Raw genomic sequence first — 24402 nt, 5'->3', positions numbered from 1 at the left:
TAAAAGGTTTATTTTATAGTTTTGATACTCACATGTAAAAAATTCATCCCTGGGGTCAGTCCTGAGCATTTCTGAACTGTGACTGGTGCCTAATGGGTTTGTGCAGTTTATTCGATAGCTGGCCTTAGATAATGGTATATGGTCGATGTCATTCATCTTTAACAAAGACTCATCTGCAGAATAAAAAGAGTAAGAGAATAGCAATATAATTTTGTTTGCACACTCAATAAGCAGTGCCAGAGATGAGACTAAGTCTTACATGTGTATGTCTCAAGTAAGCTTCAAGTCCTGAACTTCAAGTTTCAGGTTTTAAGTTATAATGATTACATTCAAGCAAGTCAAGCCATAGTTAAGGCTTGAGTAAAAAAGTGCTCACACTTTCACTGCAACCTGCAATTAATCAAATTACAATTGTGTCTTATGTATGCTAACATATAAACTGAAAATAGATTTTCTTAGAGAAAACTGTTCTTAATATGAAGCAATTGGTACATAAATAATTGTTTTACTTGAAAATAATTGCCATTTGTACTATCAGTTTTCCAGTTTTCTCCTAAGTATACCACGTCTAAAATACACTGTATGCAGAATACATTTTGAAAGGCTATGCAACTATAGGGTAATGTAGCTACATAATCTATTCTCTTTTTAAAATGAGATCTTCAATTAATTTGTATATGTATAAATTAACCAAATATTTGAACAATCTCCCATTATTTTGAATATGTTACACTTGCGCAAAATTAAGTTTGATAGGATTTTATTATATAATTTTGAACAACATGGCCGTATTATCACCCCCCTCAACAAGGTGTGGATGAAGGCACAGTCAGCATTCTTATTGCCAGTTTGAACAGTGAGGGAGAGTTGGTTTAGTTACAGGCCAAAATACAGGATCAGTGCTTCAGCTGAAATAGAGCAATCCAACTTTCCTTACTTGGCTCCTTTTCTTCATTTAAAAAAGTTGCCTTCAGGTCTCCTCAACCCACATTGCCTGTTATTCAATCATCAAAAGTAAACACAAGTATATAGAAATATCAAAAGTAGTTATAAAAGATGTTAAATAAAATAATACAGTTCCTAACATATGTCTTGGAAGAAGCAATAATACAATTACATGCCAGCTGTGAATTTTACTGTGTTTCGCTTGAGTAATGTTTGTTGTTGGTAGGCAAAATTTTCTCATCTCCCATAAAATAAATCAACGGTGCCACTCTATAGAGAAACAGCGTGAGGGTCTCGAGTGCAAGGTTTCCATGCTGGCATGCAGCCAATGACTTAAATAGTTAAAGCAATTTTAACTCATGGGCATGGGAAAGGCGCAATATACAGATGCCGGTCATAAAATTAGAATATCGTGACAAAGTTGATTTATTTCAGTAATTCCATTCAACAAGTGAAACTTGTATATTAGATTCATTCATTACACACATACTGATGTATCTCAAATGTTTATTTCTTTTAATTTTGATCATTATAACTGACAACTAATGGAAGTCCCAAATTCAGTACCTCAGAAAATTAGAATATCAATTAAGACCAATGCAAAAAAAGGATTTTTAGAAATGTTGGCCAACTGAAAGGTATGAACATGAAAAGTATGAGCATGTACAGCACTCAATATTTAGTTGGGGCTCCTTTGGCCTGGATTACTGCAGCAATGCGGCATGGCATGGAGTCGATCAGTCTGTGGCACTGCTCAGGTGTTATGAGAGCCCATGTTGCTCTGATAGTGGCCTTCAGCTCTTCTGAATTGTTGGGTCTGGTGTATTGCAACTTCCTCTTCACAATACCCCATAGATTTTCTTTGGGGTTAAGGTCAGGCGAATTTGCTGGCCAATCAAGAACAGGGATACCATGGTCCTTAAACCATGTACTGGTAGTTTTGGCACTTTGCGCAGGTACCAGGTACTGTTGGAAAATGAAATCTGCATCTCCATAAAGTTCGTCAGCAGCAGGAAGCATGAAGTACTCTAAAACTTCCTGGTAGATGGCTGCATTGGACCTCAGAAAACACAATGGACCAACACCAGCAGATGAAATGGCACCCCAAACCATCAATGACTGTGGAAACTTTACCCTGGACCTCAAGCAATGTGGATTCTGTGCCTCTCCTCTCTTCCTCCAGACTCTGGGACCTTGATTTCCAAAGGAAATGCAAAATTTACTTCCATCAGAGAACATAACTTTGGACCACTCAGCAGCAGTTTTGTCTTTAGCCCAGGCGAGACGCTTCTGACGCTGTCTCTTGTTCTTGAGTGGCTTGACACAAGGAATGCGACAGCTGAAGCCCATGTCTTGCATACGTCTGTGCGTGGTGGTTCTTGAAGCACTGACTTCAGCTGCAGTCCACTCTTTGTGAATCTCCCCCACAGTTTTGAATGGGTTTTGTTTCACAATCCTCTCCAGGGTGCGGTTATCCCTATTGCTTGTACACTTTTTACTACCACATCTTGTCCTTCCCTTCGCCTCTCTATTAATGTGCTTGGACACAGAGCTCTGTGAACAGCCAGCCTCTTTAGCAATGACCTTTTGTGTCTTGCCCTCCTTGTGCAAGGTGTCAATGGTTGTCTTTTGGACAACTGTCAAGTCAGCAGTCTTCCCCATGATTGTGTAGCCTACGGAACTAGACTGAGAGACCATTTAAAGGCTTTTGCAGGTGTTTTGTGTTAATTAGCTGATTAGAGTGTGGCAACAGGTGTCTTCAATATTGAACCTTTTCACAATATTCTAATTTTCCAAGATAATGAATTTTGGACTTTCATTATTTATCAGTTATCATCAAAATTAAAAGAAAAAAACATTTGAAATACATCAGTCTGTGTGTAATGAATGAATCTAATATACAAGTTTCACTTTTTGAATGGAATTACTGAAATAAATCAACTTTGTCATGATATTCTAATTTTATGACCGGCACCTGTAAATAAAATGTATTATTATTAATATTATTAGTTTAATTATCTAAATGTCTTAGTCATCTAAACATTATACAATGTTGTTTGTGACCCGGGTAGTATACTGCAATGTTTCGACACTTCTGGAAAATCTGAATTATTCTGTAACAGCAGCCTTGCATATTGCTTATGAAACAACACTTAGGGGAGATCACTTACTGTATAATAAAGCACTTACAACACTCACTCCAGCATCCGTTTATGTCGCTTGCAGAAGATCAGATCCTCACTTGGAAAATCAGTTCACAGACATGGGAAAAACAAGTGGACTATGATTCGCACTTGCCTTATGTGGAAAGAGGATGACATGAATTGGCACAGGAGAGCATGGATTGGGGTTGACGAGAAGCACAAAATGGGGTCTGTGGAACTATGGAGTTGACACACAGTTGAGGAGACAGGCTGGTTAGTTAATTGGAATAATGACACAACAGTTACTATATTTGGGGCAACTCTATATCAAGCATAGCTCTATTTATAAATTTTGAAACAGATAAAGTTTAAAGATTTTGTCATGTCAATGATTTTTGGCCCATCAATCTGGCAGATGGCCAGTCCATTTGTTGTAGTTTAGTCTGCAGTAAATTGAGAATAGCCAATCTTGTACCTCTTCAGTGCTGAACCCTCCATCACACTGATTAGTCCAGAGGACTTGTGTAAGTATGTAGCGTTAAAAGTAGTAACGGAATGTAAATGAAAGAAATCCAATTTCAATTTAAAAAAAATGTAACTGAACATATAACATGAGACTTTGTTAGTCATTTATCTTTAGTCAAAGTCAAGTCACAAATCTTCAATAAGCAAGTCTATTTTTGTTTTGTAATATTGTTAGGCAAGTCACTAAAATTAAGACTCGAGTACAACTCAGGTCAAATCATGCTACTGAAGTCACCCACCTCTAATAAGCAATGATATAAATTCAATGACGAACAAATAATAGCAGTTAATTGGAAAAAGAGTATTGCTACAAAACACAATATGTATGAAAATGTTAACTAATGCAATGAAATTCAGACATTTCTATCAGATAGCTACAACTATGTGATAAAAACATAGGAACATTACATTAGTGAAGAGCAGAAAAAAGTGTGTGTGTCCATAAGAAAATTTAAATATACTAAAAAGGTTTAGCACTGTATACTATAATATTGTATGTATTATTACACAAGGAAAATATGTATAACTATTCATGCATTGAGATCTCCAAGTTTTGATTTTTACTCTGGATTATTAGTACATTGTTCTACTATTATGGCTACTAGTATTAAATGACAAGCATACATACACAGCATTCAAAAAAAAAAAATGATAGGTTCTATCAGAGGGTTGAAAAGATGAAGACCTAATAAGAAATTATTTTTTTCATTCCATTTTCTTTAAATAATTTGCCCCCTTCTCAGGTAACTAACATAAGATAGAAGATGATAGTATAGCATAGTTCAGGAGGCCTAACACAACTCTGGGTAGCTATTACATTTTGCACATTTAATTAAAAGAGTTTACAAATATTAATCTCACTACAATGCCCAGTGAAAAGTGGTGGTTTGCAGCTCCATATATTATAAACCAGTAGAGTCATCCATGCATGAAATATGCACACTGTGCAAAAGAATAGATTTACTATTTAAACTTCTGATATGAGCTACTGTGGAGCCTCATCACGGGTTAATTTTAACATTTTGGATTGCCATTCCTAAGTCTTTTTCATTTTAATTCTTGGTCACAACCAAATTATATTGGATAAGATGCATAGATATATATGAAACACCTTATTCCAGATGACTGCTGTCTGAACAAAATTGCTTTTTTTGCCAACAGAATTATCCATTACAGGTAGAATTAGGTATTGAATACAACATGTTCATATGTACAATTCTGGACATATTTCTCAGTTTCATTTGAATATTTTGTTTGGTCATTATTTTGGATTATTTCATTCAAGCAGTATTTATAAGTGTACAGTGAGCGAACTGCTTTAGTGGAAATTCATTAAATTTTGCAAGAATAAACTGAACAAACTTAAGATGAATCACTGTCAAAGGTTACTCTACAATAACATCAACATTTCTGCTTGTTAATGAAGATCAGATAATTGATGCTTTTCCTATCATTTCCTCTTGTCAGAAAATAACTCATTTTCTCTAAATAAAACTGAATTTGGCAAATGAAAATAAGCATATGGTCATAATTTCTGGATTATTCAATTGGCAGCTAGCTCAGTTATGAAATAAAGATTTCATATTGATCTCCTAAGTACATGAAAAACATAAATGTGTGCCTATACAGAGGTATCCATTATGTATACAACAGATCTGATCATTTCAGATGGCTTTAGAAACCACTTACTTGCAAACAGGGAAATATATTGGGGCTCGATTAAAGTAAACAACAGGCCAGGCCGGTTCAGTCTCCACTAAAAACAAAAAGCAGAAATTATTAAATATATGACTTAATAAAATAGGATGACTCATATTCATGAAACTCAAACCCTTATTTGGAATAACTGAAGCAAATAAGTGAATATATAAAATAGCTAAAATTTTTATTTTGCTGAAGTTGATAGCACAGACTTCTTAATTACTCAGTATTAAAAAAAATATGTGATCAACTCTGCAGTTTATTATTTTTACAGTATAACTAAGGACAACATTGAATAATTTGTCTGATCAAGTGTGTTCATAATTTGAAAGGTATTTGAAAGAATGGTTTTTGGAATATTTCTAGTGTAAAACATTTTGTGCACCTATACATTTAACACCTACTTCTAACACCTAACGTGAAATTGTGTTATGCAAAGATATAAGGTGATATCTAAAATAAAAACAGTCAGCCAATTATCAATAAGATGTGGTGGCCATGTGATAGAATTTAAAACTATATCCTTTAGTGTATGCTAAATCTGCTGATTCAAAATAAGGATGATTAGACACAATACGCATATTTTTAACCACTGAAGCAGCAGATTAAAGATCTTACAATAAATAAGCACATTTGTTTTAAAATGGTTATAATTAAAAGTACAATGCAACTACTAGAAACAAACAAATTAATAACAAAAAGTAATGTGTGTATCTCATCCATTTCTACTTCATTACAAATAAATAAGTTCACAAAATGTAAATCCACTGGATAAAAAAACAATTGTCTTTACCCCAACTTCCACATGGTCTGTGCCTTTGTGATCCTGTTTATGAAGTACTTCAAAATAGTACCGATTGTCAGAAGACAGACTACAGAAACAGAAATTTTTAATTATTCAGACCTGTCTGTTGCATAGAATCACTTCATAATTGTTTACCCTTCTCAGTGAAATTATTATAAAACACTGAAGTACACAGAAGTAGACCAAGGTAAAATATGTGCATTTAATGAAATATGCATTCAGACATGCCATGGTCTTTAGGTTGTCAAAAAAGCTTCAGTTTGGGCACAAGTCAATAAGAATTAAGTATTACTGAAAACTGAACTGTACGTGCTTTGCTGGAAAATTAGTGTAGCACAGTTTCAATCAAAAAAAGATGATTCTAAAACCAAAAATATTAAATAGTACAGTATAAGTCAAGGACAAGTTTGTTTCATGCCCGCATGGAATTTCCAAAGCTGTTAAAACAGTAAGTCATACTATATTAAATATGCACCATAATAAAAGAAAAAAAATAATTTGTCAGTATAGCACAACAAAATCCATCCAACATGTAGCTTATGGCAGATGTGTAAATAAAAAGTTGCCTTCTATATGGTACAACGAACCATGTGTACAATTAGTTCAATAAATATATCAATACACTAAATAAAACCTTATCTGAATATGAATGTAGCAGTTAAAATACCTCACACAATAATCAATATATAAAATATGAATATTTAAATATTATTAAAATATGAAGTTCATACTGTGTTCTAACAACTTATGGTGTGCTCAATTAAAGTCAATATGAATTATTCATTTTTCATTTATTACAAAACTCACATCCTCTTAAGCCAAGGAAGCAGTACACAATTGCAAATACAATGCAGTTAAAATACAACACAAAAGTAAAGGAAAAAAACACTAACATAAAGGACTAATCACAATAAGAATTAAAATGGCTGATTTAAAAGAAAATATTTTATCAAAAAAATAATTACAACTAACTGACAATGAATACTGTTTAAAGTGCTGTTTACTTACTGCACAGGTTGAGAAACCTGACTGTGAAATTTTCCAAATTCCCCAGGAGCAGTCCACTCTTTGCCTGACTGCAAAAGAAACACACACAAATAAATAAAATGTAATCCATGGCTCTTCATGTAAACCCAAGAAACCCACTCACAGTTCATGACAGAGATTATGAGCAATGAATAATAAGCAACTGTACTTAGTTTGTACTGAAGTGAACCTGCAGTACTACAGTAGATGTTTGAGGAATGGTTGTGCCTAATAAAAACTGAATTAAAAAGAGATCAGAAGAAACACTCAAAAATGTTTCATTACTTTTTAAACACTATTTTTTTGACTGCATCCAACTTATCTATGAATTATCATTGTGTATGCAACTACCACCTGTGATCCATGCCAAATTCCTGCTCTAAGCTTATAAATGATAATTTTTTTTAAAAAAGCTAGAAGGATCACAGTGAACCATTGCTATTTTAAGCTAAAATAATGGCAAAATAAATTGTTACACTTTCCACAGAATCAAAAATTGTCTTTTTGAATTGAATTGCTTGAACCAGCTTATCTAAATTGTAGGACCGGTGCCAATACCAGCATCATCAACATCAAAGTAGGATTCTGCCCAGATTGAATGAGATGCCATCCTTGAAATTAGCAGTATTAACAATATTTATTTGATCTAACGTTATTTGAAGGGGGTGGCACACTGGTAGGATTTTTTTAGGAGGGCAATTCGAGAATTTAGGTACGTTAATTTATAAAATAATAAAATAGAAATTCACTGTTAAAAATGATTACAAATAATTTTTATTTTTTACAGAGACATTTACAGTATATATTTATATAAACATAGAAGGGATGGTGAAGAACCCTTTAATTTATGATTTTACAACCGGCTTGGGTTTTTCTACTTAGAAATCGTTTTTACCATTAAAATAATATGAATGTTAACAATGATTACAAAATTTTGCAATATAACAAAAATATAAAATGATCAAAATATTACAGAAAAAGCTGTCATTAGTTATTTTATATTTATGAATATCATGTCTCTTATTATGTTTCCAAAACTATATTAGCTGTATTTTCATATTACTTCATATTGTTTTTTTTATCAATTTCTTAGTGATTTCTTTGTCAGTACTTCAACAATCCTTTCCCTCTTTTGTTTCCATGTTTTTTGGAAGCTTGTTTAGACCAAATTAATGACAACATGGGCTTCCTCCACGTGAGTAGCAGTTCGCTTTTTGAATAGGTAATAATAAGAATAAGGTATATGTTACAGTGGGGGACATCAAGATTTTACAGAGGCCTAGGTGGGGCATGGCAAAAAATAAAGGTTGTGAACCACTGCTATATTATATATATATTATACATATACACACACACACACACACACACACACACACACACACACACATTTATTTATTTATGCGCTTATTTATTTAAAGTTCTTCTTACTAAATTTTACCCTCAGGACAAGTTCTATCTATCTATTCAGGCCAGTTTGCAGTAGGTCATTACCATCATTTTTCTATGCTGAACTTTATTGGAATCAAAATTGTTTTTATTGCTCTTCACAGCCGCAAATGCTACATAAGACTAGCAGTATCTAATGCAGCAATAAGTACATATGTAGATTAGATAGAGATCAGATCTTCAGACCAGAAGATACTGTTTAAAACCTAAAAAAAGTGATAACTGGTTGCAGTAGTTATAAAAAAAAAATAATTAAAATTGTGGATTTTCAAGCAGAAAGATGAGGATTAATGGACTGCATTTTCTATTTTCGAGTTCCTGCTGTTAAAAACATGGTTGGTTGCGTCTATCAAAACTTATATTAAGTACAACTTGTAATAGTTATAGTTCAAGTACAAGCATAGGAGCTTCAGTTCAGTACCTTCCCAACAGAAGCAAGCAATTGAAGATGTTCAGGGTCTGTATCTTTACTCAGCCAAAATTCAGAATTATCATCAGAAGCCACTGCAAATTGGAAGATACCTGCAACAAAGAAAATACTGCAAACCTCAAGCAAAATTTATAATACTGACTCATCCCTATTTATTAAATTAAAAAAAAAAAAATCTTACCAAAATCTGCAGACAAACCTAGACTCAAGCAATTTATTTGAAATCTTTCAATCTGATTTTCAAACTGGCCGAAGTATTGAGACAGCATTAGTTAGGGTTATGCATGACTTTCCTTTGGCTGCAGAGCCAGACATTTGTAGTTTGTTTACTCTGCTTGACCTGACCACTGCCTTTGACAATGTCAACCATGGCATCTTGTGATGTTCAAATCTCTGGTACTGAGCTGGCATTGTTCACCATCTATCTTACTGAAAGATAACAACACTTTGCCTTTGATAAAAAATAAATCACCTCAATGTTTTACTCCTCTGGGGTTCTGCAAGGGTTAGTACTTAGTCCAATTCTTTTCCAATCTCACATGCTAGCCTCAGGTAAAATCCTATACCCTCACAATGTGTCTTTTCATTGCTTTGCCAAAGACATTAAGATTTATCTCCAAATCTGTCCAAAAAGGCATTTGTGCTCATCACAGGCCACCAAATCCCTTGATGATATCCAGTGCTGGAAGAGGAAGACCTATGTGCAACAAATTAAAATGGGGGTTGAATATTGATCTTTTTTAATAATTTTTAAGTGACTAATATTTTTTTTTATTTTAATGTACAATTATTACTTTAATTTTATTTTTTTCCTATGTTAATATACAGTAGATAGAGATGACATTGTTCTTACTTTGCACTATATAAATAAAATGTTTTATTTACATATTACTAAATGCGTGTATTCATTTGTCTGGTAACTGTAAATTGGTCCTCTCTGAGTAATTCCTTCCCTATGACGGAACTGTGCCCCTCCCAAGTAGCTTACAAGCCTGGGTATGGCACAATTAATTACATAATCACAAGAATACGGGGTGGGAATTAAACTAACAAAAAGGAATTGATGAAAGGTGAATCAAAAATAATTAACAAACAAAAAAAACAGAAAAAGAAAAACTAATTAAAGTAAAGGAAACAAAATACAAAAGTAATGTAAAACAAAACCCAGGGTCAAAGCTATTGTAGGTATCACTTCAGGTATAGATGCACATAAAAAAATTAAGAAAATTTCGGTGAGTGGCTTTTGGCAATTTTTCTACTTTCTAAATAAGAATAAAGTATGTCACAGGGGGATTAAATCTGGATCATAATAGTTCAAAGGATACAACTACATTATAAATCTAGAGATATCTAAATATCATAACCCCTTGTGACTTTCACAGACCGAACACAGCAATCATCATGTATGGGGCTGAATATACAAACTCCTCTGCCTTAAAATGAGTCCTGCATTAGGTTTATCTCTTTAATAAACACAAATGAGTGGAATGCTGGTTTTAATAAATAAATAAAAATCAAAGTACTTTGTGTTGACTACACCACTGAGCAAAGCGAACAAGTATTTTGAGCATGAGAACACCAACACAATTAAGTGGAACAAAAGGGTGCAGACAAAACAGTGCTGTTAGAAATGCACATAGTGACAAATACTGTATGCACAGCTGAGGAGCTATAGAGAAAAGTGCAGGACTTTAACTTGGTGTACACTTACAAAAACAACAACTCCCATACACATTAAAATAAAAGTATTAGCTTTAGGTTCTGTAATTATAAGGTATCACTATGCTTTGTAAGTATTCTTGAACTCTTTAAAATGTAAAGAATTTCTGATCACAAAAGGAAACTGGAAATGTGATATGTTATGTATTAGTGTCTTAGGTCTTGTCTCTGTGATCTATGAATAGCATGTGAGCCCAACACTAAAATATTACATATGCTAAAGGAAAGAAACTTTATGTTGATGTATTAAAATCTGAAAGGTAATGTTTTTGTGTAAAGACGTTTGTATGTGAATTTTATGTAATAAGTGAACCTACCCCTTTTAAGGATACTGCCAGAATATTTGAAGCAAAAAAAAAAAAGATCCATTTCAGTAGTGGAGCATTCACAAGAATTTCGATAAAGAAGTGCATTAATGGAGTGGTTGGTTTATTAAGATTTAAAAAAAAAGAAGAAGACTAAATAAAAAATACATTATGTTGGTTATCTACTTAAACTATCCAAACTTGAAATTATTATCCGGCATAGATTTCTGGCCCAATCCTACATTGAAATCAAGAATTTAATCACTGCCTGCAACAGTTAATACTGCTATGGGCTGCCTGTTTCTTTGGACTACAAAAGCTCCACATGGGTTTGTGGTCCTTCCTAATTTTCATATACAGTTGTGTTTATCCACATATTATAATATTTTCTTATGTTGCATATATATTTTCATTTATATTAACATAAAGTAGGGGGTTTGATTTACTAGCTGCACGCATTTGTTTGCTTGGTATATTTTTCATCTAATTTTTTTGTTGCCGTACTTCTGTTGTACCATCTTGAGCAAGATATCCTTTCCATGGCTAAGAACGTATTCATGGTTCTGAGGACTTCTGCCACTTTGCAATGTTTTAACACTAGAATTACCAGAGCCTACGAAAAAACTTGTAAATCCGTCCCACCTTAAATCGCTTCTTAAATCCCTTCACACCTCTCCGCCATCGTCCTTTGTCCTCTAAATGTGCTGATAAAGAGAAGCTAGAAGCAGCCGGCTATTCCATCCCCCCACCGTGTAATGCCACGAAAAGTGCACGCAGACACTTCATTTCACAAACATTGGTACTAAAATGCAGTCACAAGTACACTGCAGAGCTATAGCGCGTCTTTATGTGAAAACAGCCGTGTCAGATGGGTTTGTATGGATTGATTCTGAATGCGACTGAGAGAATGAAAAGTGAATTAAAAAAAAAAAAAAACAAAGCTAACCTTTACAAGGATCATAAATTACACCGGCTGTTACAGACTGAAATCAAATGTATGCTTTTATTCTAAAATAGTAAGACTAAGATCAGTTTACTTCTCAAAACGGAGTGGTGCAGGTTCGAACTTGCGACCTTTTGATTCCCAGTCGGCAACTGATTCTATTGCGCCACGGAGGCAGTCATAATAAACAGGTGTCAATGTCACATGTTAAGTCGGCAGTTATATTTTTGAATAAAAGCGCAATTGGTGTGTTATATTTGTACATTTTGTGAAAATGTTTCTATGATATTTGGACTGCAGGCTTCATACATTATATAATTTATGCCTACATTTTGTCATCTACTACTAGAATATAAAAAAAGTTTCTGTTTTAACAATGTGTTTACACAGATTACTGTAGAAACGGAACAGGCATGAAATGCGTGTGTTCCAAATAACGATCTATTATTTCCACTCTAAAACTCCACTTCACTCCCAGATACTCAATCAAGGCATGAGCTGAGAGAAGTTTGTGCACGTTCTAAGTCGGTGGGGGGATGGAATAGCCGGCTGCTTCTAGCTTCTCTTTATCAGCACATTTAGAGGACAAATGACGCTGGCGGAGAGGTGTGAAGGGATTTAAGAAGCGATTTAAGGTGGGACGGATTTACGAGTTTTATCGCAGGCTTTGGTAATTCTAGTGTTAATCTAGGAATATCTGAAGCCCAGTTATAGAAGTGAATGTTAGGTAGTGCCATACTGCCTTTCTGCTTTAGATCATTTGGATTGTGGGCTATTTTGAATTTCACATAAAAGTGGTTATAATTTTGTCTAAAATCTGAAAGGAGGACTTGTTAATATACAGGGATGCTCTAAAAGAGAAAAGGGAATTTTAGGAGGATATTCATTTTGTTGATACTAATTTTAAAAGTAAGATGTAAGGAGCGCCATCTATTAACATCTTGCTTAATAGTTGTCATCATATTACAAAAATTCTGTTTTAAAAGATAGTTTTATTTTCTTGTAATAACGATTCTGAGGTATAAATTGTTCTGATACAATTGGAGAAAAGACATCTACCTTAGTCTAGCGTGCAAGAAAACTGGCTAGAAAAAGCACATTTCAAATTAATTCTAAATCCAGATATCTTATGGAATTCTACTGGCTAATTTAATATTAATGACAAAATGAAGTGTGGTTTGAAGATATAAAAAACAATTATCAGAAAGTTGCTCAATTCCTGGGTTACCCTGCACAAATGAAATGGGCAAATAACCCACCATCTCTGAAATAAAATAAAGTAAAAAGATAGGAAACAAACTGTTTGCTGATCACATTACTTCAAGCTGCTTACTTTCAGGAACTAATTTACAGTTCACGTGTTTCAATTTTCTCTCTTTCCATTTGATTAAAATGATTACATGCATTAACTGTGAGTAGTATTATTTTCCTCAATTACTTAGGAGGGGTAAAGTAAAGTGTTTTGTTTACAAGATAGTCTATACATCATTAAATTGGAAATTCAAATACTGTGCAAAAAAAAAAAAGGTTAAAAAGGTGATTCTATGGAAAGGCTTGCTGAAACCAAACCAATCCACATCCCACCACCTGTCGCTCCCCATGATCTTATTCAAAATTTGGGGAGGAGAGTCAACATTTATTGATACATTCAGAAGCACATTAATACAACGATCAGATTATATACTACCATATATTCACTTTGTTTATGTTACAGTGAAACAGAAAGGAAGTGTTGTATGATTAGCTAAAATATGTGGTTTTGTTTTTAAACCCAGATAATGCAGAAATTGCCTAACAATTATTGGAGCTGTTTACTAGACTTATTTTATATTTTGCTGGGTTGTTCATTTTTATAACCCTTGTTTAACATCTTTCCAACTCCTAGAGGTTAAGTTTTCTGTTTAGAACACAGATGCCTAAAGCATCTGAGAGTAAACATTTGGCCCAAAGTACATGAAAATTGAAAGTGACAATAATTTCAAATAAATACTGAACTTACAACAGCCAACAGATTGCTAAGATGAGGTAAAAATATCTCCACACTTACCAGGTGATTATTATTTATAAAGCATTCAACAATATTAGTTAATAATGTGCTAGTAATGTGACCATCCAACTTACAGATACAAAACTGGTGCTCCCTGCCAACTTTAGAGTTAAATATATATGTCAAATTTTTTGGTAACAGATAAAATACTAAATTAACGTGCCACGATTTTCCTACTTAGCAATCAAAGTAGTAAACAAGACTATTGATGCTTTTAAATTACACCTTATTAAACAGCAGAACACAGACTTTATTGAAAACAGAAAGGAACGAAAAGACCATTGAAATGGGTAAATTATGTTGCAGAACTAAACCACAATACTTTAAAAATAAATGGGCAGTGTAAGAGTACACTTTGGTGGTCTGTCCATACAGGTTTCACAGACCAAGAGTGACACAGTAGCATTTGTGATACTAAAGACCTACATGTCATGAGGAACATTCTCAGAATATGCTATCACACAGAAGTTAACTCCTTCGTGTAGTACTCAAAGTCTGCAATAACAAATACCCACATAGGAGTATAAATTAGTGCTGCTGCCTTGCAGTTGGGGGACCCAGGTTCGCTTCCCAGGTCCTCCCTGCATGAAGTTTGCATGTTCTCCCAGTGTCTGCGTGGGTTTCCGCCAGGTTCTCAGGTTTCCTCCCACAGTCCAAAGACATGCAGGTTAGGTGCATTGCCAATTCTAAATTGCCCCTAGTGTGTGCTTGGTGTGTGGATGTGTGTGCCCTGCAGTTGGCTGGCGCCCTGCCCAGGGTTTGTTTCCTACCTTGCGCTCTGTTTTGGCTGGGATTGGCTCCAGCAGACCCCTATGACCCTGTAGTTAGGATATAGCGGGTTGGATAATGGATGGATGGATGGATGGCGTATAAATGCACATTTATACCCCCATGACCTGAGATTAGAAACAAGTAACTGTTCCTGGGATTGTCATATAAGGCAACTAAAAGGAGAATTACATCAAGGAGGAAAACAACATTAAAACTCTGCTCCAATAACTGCAAAGTGTCACAAAACAACGAAAAGGCATAACAAATTACTATATACAGTAGATGCCTTGCCCCCTGTTTGCAACAAATTGAAATTTTGGTATGTCAGAAGGAGCACCATATTTGGTGCACAACCAAAAGGTCCTATACCAAGTGCACTTCAAACAGCCCGGCTTGCACCAGTTCTTTAGTATGAAGAGGTAAGGAAATAAAGAGATGAGTTTATACTACAAAATTGAACAGATGCAGACACAGTGGCAAACAAAGAATGCATACTCTGTTTTGTTTATAGTAGAATTGTGTTTGCACAGCTCTGGGCACAACTTCTCTTTGAATATGTCCTTGTTTTGTTGTTTAGTGCATGTTCAGTTGATGCACAGAGGCACGCACAGGACCGGGCGGACACAAAAATCTAAAGACATGAGGTCGATGACACACACGTCAGCATGACATGGCTATTGATAAAGCTTACATCACATGGACCATCGCGGATGTGCTATTCCAGATGTACTATGCAATATTGTGGTGTTTTACAAATCTGGTTTTGCATAGCACATATCAGCCCATTCACACTTCTTAATGCATAGGCTGTATAGTCCTTGGTAAAACTGATAGCCATATTCCTTCAAAATTCATTTTGGGATCAGATTTTTCTAAGCTGATGTTGTGCTCTTTGATCTACAGCTATATTAGGAAAACATTTTTAAACACTTTTTGGGAACCTTGACAGTATCATTCTCTTCCTAATCCAATTCTAAATGCTTCTTCAATCACATCAAGCAAAAGCGTTTTTTTTTTTCTAATTAAAAACAATGTAAGATAATTGCCACATTTCTAATTTCTTTTTCTTATAATAAATGGCTTTAAAAATCACTTAAAAAAAAAAAAAGTTTCAATGCCTGTGATGCTTATTTTAGCTTCCTTGGCCAAATAATCTACATGCAATCTGCACCTTAGTTTGCTTTTACACACACTGAATAAAACAATAAAGCATAATGAAACAAAAATATTCAGCCATCTGTATTTTGTAGCAAATGTAAAAGAGGAAAACTAAAAAGACCCATTTAACACATCTGAAAAATTGCAATTGATTTTGCTTAGGCTTCTAATGTGCATTATATGTAAAAAGAGGCAGTGCTAAACATTCCTTACTCCTGGTTTCTCCTTCTTTTTGACCATATAATTGTGTATAGGCATAGACTGAATTTTCAAGTGTCCAATTCATTGTTTTTATGCTTTACAGTTGCACTGCAAGCAAAAAAAAAAGATTATAAAATTCTATAAAATTATAAAAAATTATAAAATTCTATAAAATTATAAAACAAAATCATAAAATTGTACAAATGTTCAAATACAATCCGGAATTTTTACCCAGCATTGATATTTATGGTGTATAGTACTTACATTTAGCATTAATATTTGAGTCTTCATTATGGGGTAATTTGGTTGCCCTACTTGGTAGTAAGACTATCTGGGGTTACAGTTGATGATCATAAGCATCTGACTGAAAGAAGAAAGCCATGATGACTGTATGATTGAAAAAAAAATTTTTTTTGGCTCAACAAAGGGATTGCAAAGACTTTAGGAAAAATAGAGCTAGGACAGTTCAGAAAAGGGCGTGGGTGGCATAAACAAGAAAAAAAGTCCTAAAAAACATTTTATAAGGAAGCAAAGGGTAAAAAAAAAAAAAAATAGAAAGCTATAAGAAAATCTAAAAGATTACACCACTCAAATGAATTACAGAATAAAGAGGCATGTTTTCATGACTGCAAAGCAAATGGCAAAAGAAACACAATATGCAAGTTGTCTGGTTCATTTAAAAATGAAGAAGGGGAGATTATGATTGTAAGTAAGGGGATCAAGAAAAGCTGGAAAAAAATGCATTGAGAAGTTGCTGAATGTGGACTACAAATGGAACAACAATGATGGCTTGAGTGAAACGAAAGGCTAAGCTGTAGGTTCTTGAAACAGATCAAAAAAGACAGTGATAAAGCAGAGAAAACAGATGAAAAAGTAACACAAACAGTGAAAGCATGTGAAGGTCGTCAGGTTGAAGGGTTTTACAGACCTTTGATGCTTGTTAGGGAATGAAAGGTTTGGGAAACTAAAAATGAAATATACACATACTGGTTTACACATGAAACATGATACACTGGACTCTGGTATTGACAAGACATCATGCTTTTAGGGCAGGCAATGATGCTGTTTTGAAAGAGTGCTAAGGGGAGAATGTTGAAATGCAACCCTGAATTCTACCTGCCAAGTATTTTTTATCTCGAGCCAAAATTACGTTTTTTTTTTTTTGTTGTTGTTTTGTTTTTTTCGGTCCACCTGGCCATCTGACCTTACTTTTTCCTTTGTTAGATACTGTATAATATATTACAGTGATCCCTCGCTATATCGCGCTTCGACTTTCGCGGCTTCACTCCATCGCGGATTTTAAATGTAAGCATATCTAAATATATATCACAGATTTTTCGCTGGGTCTTTTAATTTAAAGTACATGCTTCCTCAGTTTGTTTGCCCAGTTGATTTCATACAAGGGACGCTATTGGTGGATGGCTTAGAAGCTACCCAATCAGAGCATGTATTACGTATTAAATAAAACTCCTCAATGATATACGATGTGCTTCCCGAGCGGTGCTTGATTGTTTGCTTTTCTCATCTCTCTCACTCTCTGACTTTCTCTGCGCCTGACGGAGGGGGTGTGAGCAAAGGCGCTGTTTGCACAGAAGATACAGACGCTACTCTAAAAAATGCTGAAAGACTACCTTCACATTGCTCCCTTCTTTGCAGCTGCATTATCGCGGTGCGCATACTTAAAAGCTCAACAGCACGTATTGATTTTTTGATTGTTTGCTTTTCTGTCACGCTCTCTCTCTCACTGACATTCTCTGCCCCTTGACGGCGCTCCTTTGAAGAGAAGATATGTTTGCATTCTTTTAATTGTGAGAAAGAACTGTCATCTGTCTTGTAATAAAGCATAGTTTAAACTTTTGACTAAAGGGTGTTATTTCATATCTAGAGGGCTCTAATAATGTTAACAGTGTGGGAGAGTTTATAAGGGCTTAAAATATATAAAAATAACCATACAAACATATGGTTTCAACTTCGCGGGTTTTCACCTATCGAGGAGGGATTACTGTATTGTCTATTCTTGTTTGTTTATATTTCATGTTAATTTCCTTTTTATTTCATCTTGTAAAGCACTTTGAGCTACATTGCTTGTATGAAAATGTGCTATATACAGAGCATCCGGAAAGTATTCACAGCGAATCCCATTTTCCACATTTTGTTATGTTACAGCCTTATTTCAAAATGGATTAAATTAATTTTTTTTCTCAGAATTCTACACACAACACCCCATAATGACAACGTGAAAAAAGTTTACTTGAGAACTGAGAAATCACATGTACATAAGTATTCACAGCCTTTGCCATGAAACTCAAAATTGAGCTCAGGTGCATTCTGTTTCCCCTGATCATCCTTGAGATGTTTCTGCAGCTTAATTGGAGTCCACCTGTGGTAAATTCAGTTGATTGGACATGATTTGGAAAGGCACACACCTGTCTATATATGGTCCCACAGTTGACAGTTCATGTCAGAGCACAAACCAAGCATGAAGTCAAAGGAATTGTCTGTAGGATTGTCTCAAGGCACAAATCTGGAAAATGTTACAGAAAAATTTCTGCTGCTTTGAAGGTCCCAATGACCACAGTAGCAATCCACCAATCAGGCCTGTATGGTACAGTGTCCAGACAGAAGCCACTCCTTAGTAAAAGGCACATGGCAGCCAGCCTGGAGTTTGTCAAAAGGCACCTGAAGAACTCACAGACCATGACAAACACAATTCTCTGGTCTGACGAGACAAAGATTGAACTCTTTGGTGTGAATGCCAGGAGTCACGTTTGGAGGAAACCAGGCACCGCTCATCACCAGGCCAATACCATCCCCTACAGTGAAGCATGGTGGTGGCAGCATTATGCTGTGGGGAGGTTTTTCAGCGGCCGGAACTGGGAGACTATTCAGGATAAAGGGAAAGATGACTGCAGCAATGTACAGAGACATCCTGGATGAAAACCTGCTCCAGAGCGCTCTTGACCTCAGACTGGGGTGACGGGTCATCTTTCAGCAGGACAACGACACTAAGCACATAGCCAAGATATCAAAAGGAGTGGCTTCAGGACAACTCTGTGAATGTCCTGGAGTGGCACAGCCAGAGCCCAGACTTGAATCCGATTGAACATCTCTGGAGAGATCTTAAAATGGCTGTGCACCGACGCTTCCCATCCAACCTGATGGGGCTTGAGAGGTGCTGCAAAGAGGAATGGGTGAAACTGGCCAAGGATAGGTGTGCCAAACTTCTGGCATCATATTCAAAAAGACTTGAGGCTGTAATTGCTGCCAAAGGTGCATCGACAAAGTATTGAGCAAAGGCTGTGAATACTTATGTACATGTGATTTCTCAGTTTTTTATTTTTAATAAATTTGGAAAAACCTCAAGTAAACTTTTTTCACATTGTCATTATGGGGTGTTGTGGTAGAATTCTGAGGAAAAAAAATAAATTTAATCCATTTGTCTTGTAACAAGAAAATGTGGAAAAAGCGATGCGCTGTAAATACTTTCTGGATGCACTGTACATACATCATGTTGTTGAATTGAACTTGCAGGGCACAAAAATGTTAAATCTTTGTTGGTTTTAGAAAGGAATAGCAAGTCATTGAATTTGCTTATGCATTATTTGTACAATCTGGTTATAGCACAGTTGTAATGGATCCTAAATGTGATTTTTTTTTAATAGATAAAGTTGTCAGCAATAACAATACAATGTATATAAAGAATGCCAAAAACTTTTAAAAATATAAATCAATCGCAAGTTACAAACTCATTTTGCAAATTTTAATGTAACTGACTAATGGACAAAGACATTGTAAAGATTTCATAGCCTTTAACCTAACTAATAAATTTTACTCCAATCTTGAAAAAATGAAAATATCTTCACCAAGTCTTATTTTGCATTACAGTATATTTGCAAGCCTAGCCTTAAAACTGCATTAACTGATGATTTAGAAATTTACTATGTTATGTCACATTAAAATTCTGCTTCTAGTGATTTAAGTCAAATGAAGAGACAATTTTCCTCGCATTGGTGGCAGTACGGAATACTAGTTCATTGATAAGTGATAACTAAAATTCACATACAATAGCAAAAACATGTTTTTTAATCACAGAGTATTTTAAAATTAAACCATGGTCAAAAGGCAGTAAATTCCAGGAAAAACAGGCCCATAATCAAGCAGTAAATACGTAAGAATGCTATGCCTAACAATAATTATATAGAATAAATCTCAACAATATCAATCCATGACGCTATATTAGAGAGCCATCAACTAAAGTGGCAATATGCGATAGTCACAGCAATATCTCATTTTAGTAACTAACAATTGTTTGCAAATTCAGCAATAGCCCTGTGTTGACTGTCAGATCTGAAGGGCTACACTAGGTTCATGAAGATACTGGCCAGGGAAAAGAAAACACACTTATAACAACAACAAGAGGGTGTGGAGCATACAGCATAATATAATCAGAATATTTCACTTTTCTGCTTTTGCAGCTGCAATTACTAGTTAATCACTGGTAGAAAAGACACCTTTTTATTTATTAATAATGCCTTTATAAAATGTATTTAGCATACATGCTGAGAATAAATTTGAAAATGTAAAATAATTTTTGATACTGCTGCATTTTTCTGAAAACAGTGATACAGGAATACTTTAACAGTATCTTTCTAGACCTTCAGTTTGACTTCAAATTTTAAAAGGTTTCCTTTCAGAGGAACACTACTCACCAGTGGCAAAGGGATGGATGTATCCAAATATTCTAAGACCATAGTTTGTCCAGCTAGGTGCCACTGCCAGTTTTTTTATAGTTGTCCGTGTCTAAAAACAAATATTTAAATATGAGAGATTCTGTTTAAGAGATTCTGTGCTTCTTCTTCCAAAAGTAAGACAGACTGTATTTATATCATTTTTAATGTTTGACGTATATATTGTATAATGGTACATTATAGTTCAAATGATAGACAGAAAAAGAAACCTTTAATCAACATCTTGGACTTCATAACAAAAACATTAAAAAAAATAGTGAATCCAAACTACAGTGTCTTGATTTATTAGGAGTATACTAAAATAACTCTGCACAAATACTACACCATTTGTACAGGGGTGAGGCCACCAAATTGCAAAGTGAGGGGCTGGGGTAACAAACCTGGTAAGCAAGCCACAATTCTAAGAAGATCCAAGAAAATGGACCATCTGATGCAGAATTCTCATTACATATATTATTAGTGTGGTGTATCATAAGTTGTTGCAATTTCATAATATTTTTGATTACTAAAAAAAGTAAATCATCAGTCAATCACCTTCATAAATAATATCCAATAAGCATATCTTTGTAATGGCAAAATTAACAGCAACAGAACTAAAATAATCCAAACAGCTGCTGGAACACATGGAAACTGTCAAGACTGCCATGAAAGACACAGAACGCATTGGCAATAGCTTATAAATTTTGTAGTTGCAGAACAGAATAAAGAAATACTGTAGCAGAACTGGGGTGTTGTGCCAAAAAGAAGACATGGACATCACCAGTGACTTGAGACTGTTAAGTCATGAGGGATGAGACAAAAAGGACTACTGATGGAAGGCCTCAGGGACTGCTCCTAAATGTTTCAGTCAACTGAGCATGCGGTAGACAATTTTGTTTCTCATTGACTGGTGATTGTTATGCTGTGATTTTTGGATTGAGATGAGAAAATTTTGTCTTTCGCAAAACTAAGTAGAAAAAAAAATTAAAACAAGTACTTTATTCATTCATTGGTTGAGAATTAATCAGACAACTTTCTTTGCAAAACAAATATTCAAAAGAGAAAAATTGGGAAAGAAACAGAAAAAGATGCAGAAACTTGTAGTGCTTTTTAATAAGAACAATGAGAAACAATGTAATGAAACAGTGTAAACTGTAAAACATACCTACAGTAAATACAGTGACATGCAGCAAATGTGGCCAAGTCTGCTATAGAAGAATCCATATTAAACACTGGCACCCTTCAGAATAGGAACATTTTCAGGTACTTCATTAAATACTATCTATGAGATTACTTAGTGAGTCAGAGACAACAAGACTTTTTTTTGAATAGTGACATGGTCTGTAGCATAATCAAGCAAGTCCCATTGTTTATAATCATGAATGTGCACAAAAGCTGTCTTTTCCTGTACCGTATTGCACTGCATTTAAATGATAGTCTTAATTGTTTAGAGTTTTATCAAATAATATTTAAATATAATAAAATAAACAACAAACATTTCACTTGTTGATATGCTTGAAGATGGACAGATGTCTAATTGTGCTAACAGTGAATTATTTACTGGAGTGAAAGACAATAATTTATCATTACTGTTAATTTTGTATTATTATGTATTATTATCGTTATTGTTTTGTGGCGATTTGTTTTGGACAAATAATGACACAAATATTTAAAAAAGTTAAAATGGTGAATGCTGGCTTCACAAGTGTACAACAATAAAGGTACCTTGCACAAGTAACCTAGTAAAGAGTTAAAAAGAAAAAAAAAAAGAAAAACAACTGTCTGCGTGCTATTCATTCTCAAAATGACCCTTGCCACTTTGTGTGTCTTCCTTGTTGATACTTAAAAAGCAATAACACTGCAAGGGTAAACATAACAAAACCTTCTCAACCCACTTAAATCCAGTTCAGGGTTGCAGGGACTTGAGCATATCTTAACAGCAGCAGGAGGAAAGCAGGTAACAGCCCTGGACAAGAAGCCAGTCCACTACAGGGCTCATTTACATGCATACCTACACAGACATACTAGCAAGGCCTAGAAGAATGATCAATCCACCCACAAAAAGTGAAGTACCCAGATAAATACCCACACAAACATAAGGAGAACCTGCAAATTCCACAAAGACCCAGACACATGATTTGAACCTAGGACACTGGGTCTATGAGGCTGCAGTGCTAACCACTTAGGTACTGTCTTATGTATATACAGACAAAATTAAAAAGTAAATTAAATAACACAACTTAATTGTATTTAGGAAAGCAACTTTGATTTTAAAACAAAATTCAATGCAGTGAAAAATTTCCAAAGCTCATTACCCCGAAGGTGTTCTGTGGTATCTAGCACCAATACTTTAGCAGCAGAACCTTAACCTCCTATAAGTTGCAAGTTGAAGCCTCAATTAATCAGACTTGTTTTCCAGCACATACCACATTATGAATATGACCACATTATTGATCAGACTGAGATATGGGGTATTTGGAGGCCAACTCAACATTTTGAACATTTTGTCATGTTCCTCGAACAATTACTGAACAATTTTTACAGTGTGGTTGGTATGTTGCATTATCATCCGGAAAGAGGCCACTGTTGTCAAGGAATACTGGTGCCATGAAGGGGTGTACATGGTCTGCAAAAACCTTTGAATAGGTGGTAGGTGTCAAAGTCACATCCATATGAATGCCAGGACCCAAGGTTTCCCAGCAGAATATTGCCCAGAGCATCACACTGTCTCTGCCAGCTTGCCTTCTACCCAGAGTGCATCTTGCTTCCATCTCTTTCCTAATTAATGACACACACACACCTGGCTGTCCACATGTTCTAAAAGAAATTGTGGTTCACCAGTTTAGGCCACTTTCTTTCATTGTTCCATGGTCTGCTCCTGATTTCCACAAGCATTTTTGTAAACACATTCGGTAGAGGACAAGGGTCAGAATGGGCACTGTGACCAGTCTGCAGCTACACAGCCCCATACGCAATGGCAATATGTTCTGACACCTTTTTCTCATGGCCAACATTATATTTTTCAGCAATTGGTGCTTGAGTAGCTCTTCTGTAGGAGCAGACCAGACAGCTAGCCTTCACTCCAAACAAGCATCAATAAGCTTTGAGCGCCCTTAAAACTGTTTCTGGCTTGCCAGTTGTCTTTCCTTGGACCACTTTTGGTAGGAACTACCTACTGCATACCAGAACACCCAAATAAGACCTGGCATTGTGAAGATGGCCTGACCCAGTCTTCTAGCCATCACAAACTGGCCTTTATCAGTTGCCAAGATCCTTACACTTGCCCGTGTTTCTTGCTTCCAAAACATCACATTTAAGAACTGACGGTTCAAGAGCTGGCTACTCTATCCCACCCCCTTGGCAAGGTGCCATTGCAACAAGATAATCAAAGCTATTAACTTTACTTGTGAGTGGTTTTAATGTTGTAAGTGATAAATGTATACATCAGTATTGTATATATTAATTAAGTAGTCAATCAATCAACCATCCAATCACCCACATACACTAAA

General features: G+C 35.0%; 1 protein-coding gene across 1 annotated transcript in view; it reads right to left on the bottom strand.

Moving 5' to 3' along the window:
* b4galnt3b (beta-1,4-N-acetyl-galactosaminyl transferase 3b) overlaps positions 1-24402 on the bottom strand; it is a 196392-nt gene that overhangs the window by 47653 nt on the left and 124337 nt on the right. The window contains exons 5-10 of the mRNA XM_039760655.1: positions 20876-20966; positions 9014-9114; positions 7129-7196; positions 6109-6187; positions 5304-5370; positions 33-173 (exon numbers count right to left, since the gene is read on the bottom strand). Coding sequence (XP_039616589.1) covers positions 33-173; positions 5304-5370; positions 6109-6187; positions 7129-7196; positions 9014-9114; positions 20876-20966 — 547 coding nt within the window. The remainder of the gene's footprint in view (positions 1-32; positions 174-5303; positions 5371-6108; positions 6188-7128; positions 7197-9013; positions 9115-20875; positions 20967-24402) is intronic.

This window comes from Polypterus senegalus, chromosome 8 (assembly GCF_016835505.1).
Source record: "Polypterus senegalus isolate Bchr_013 chromosome 8, ASM1683550v1, whole genome shotgun sequence".
NCBI classification, from domain to species: Eukaryota; Metazoa; Chordata; class Cladistia; order Polypteriformes; family Polypteridae; genus Polypterus; species Polypterus senegalus.
Note: the sequence above shows the minus strand (reverse complement) of the source record. Positions and strands in the feature narration are given on the sequence as shown.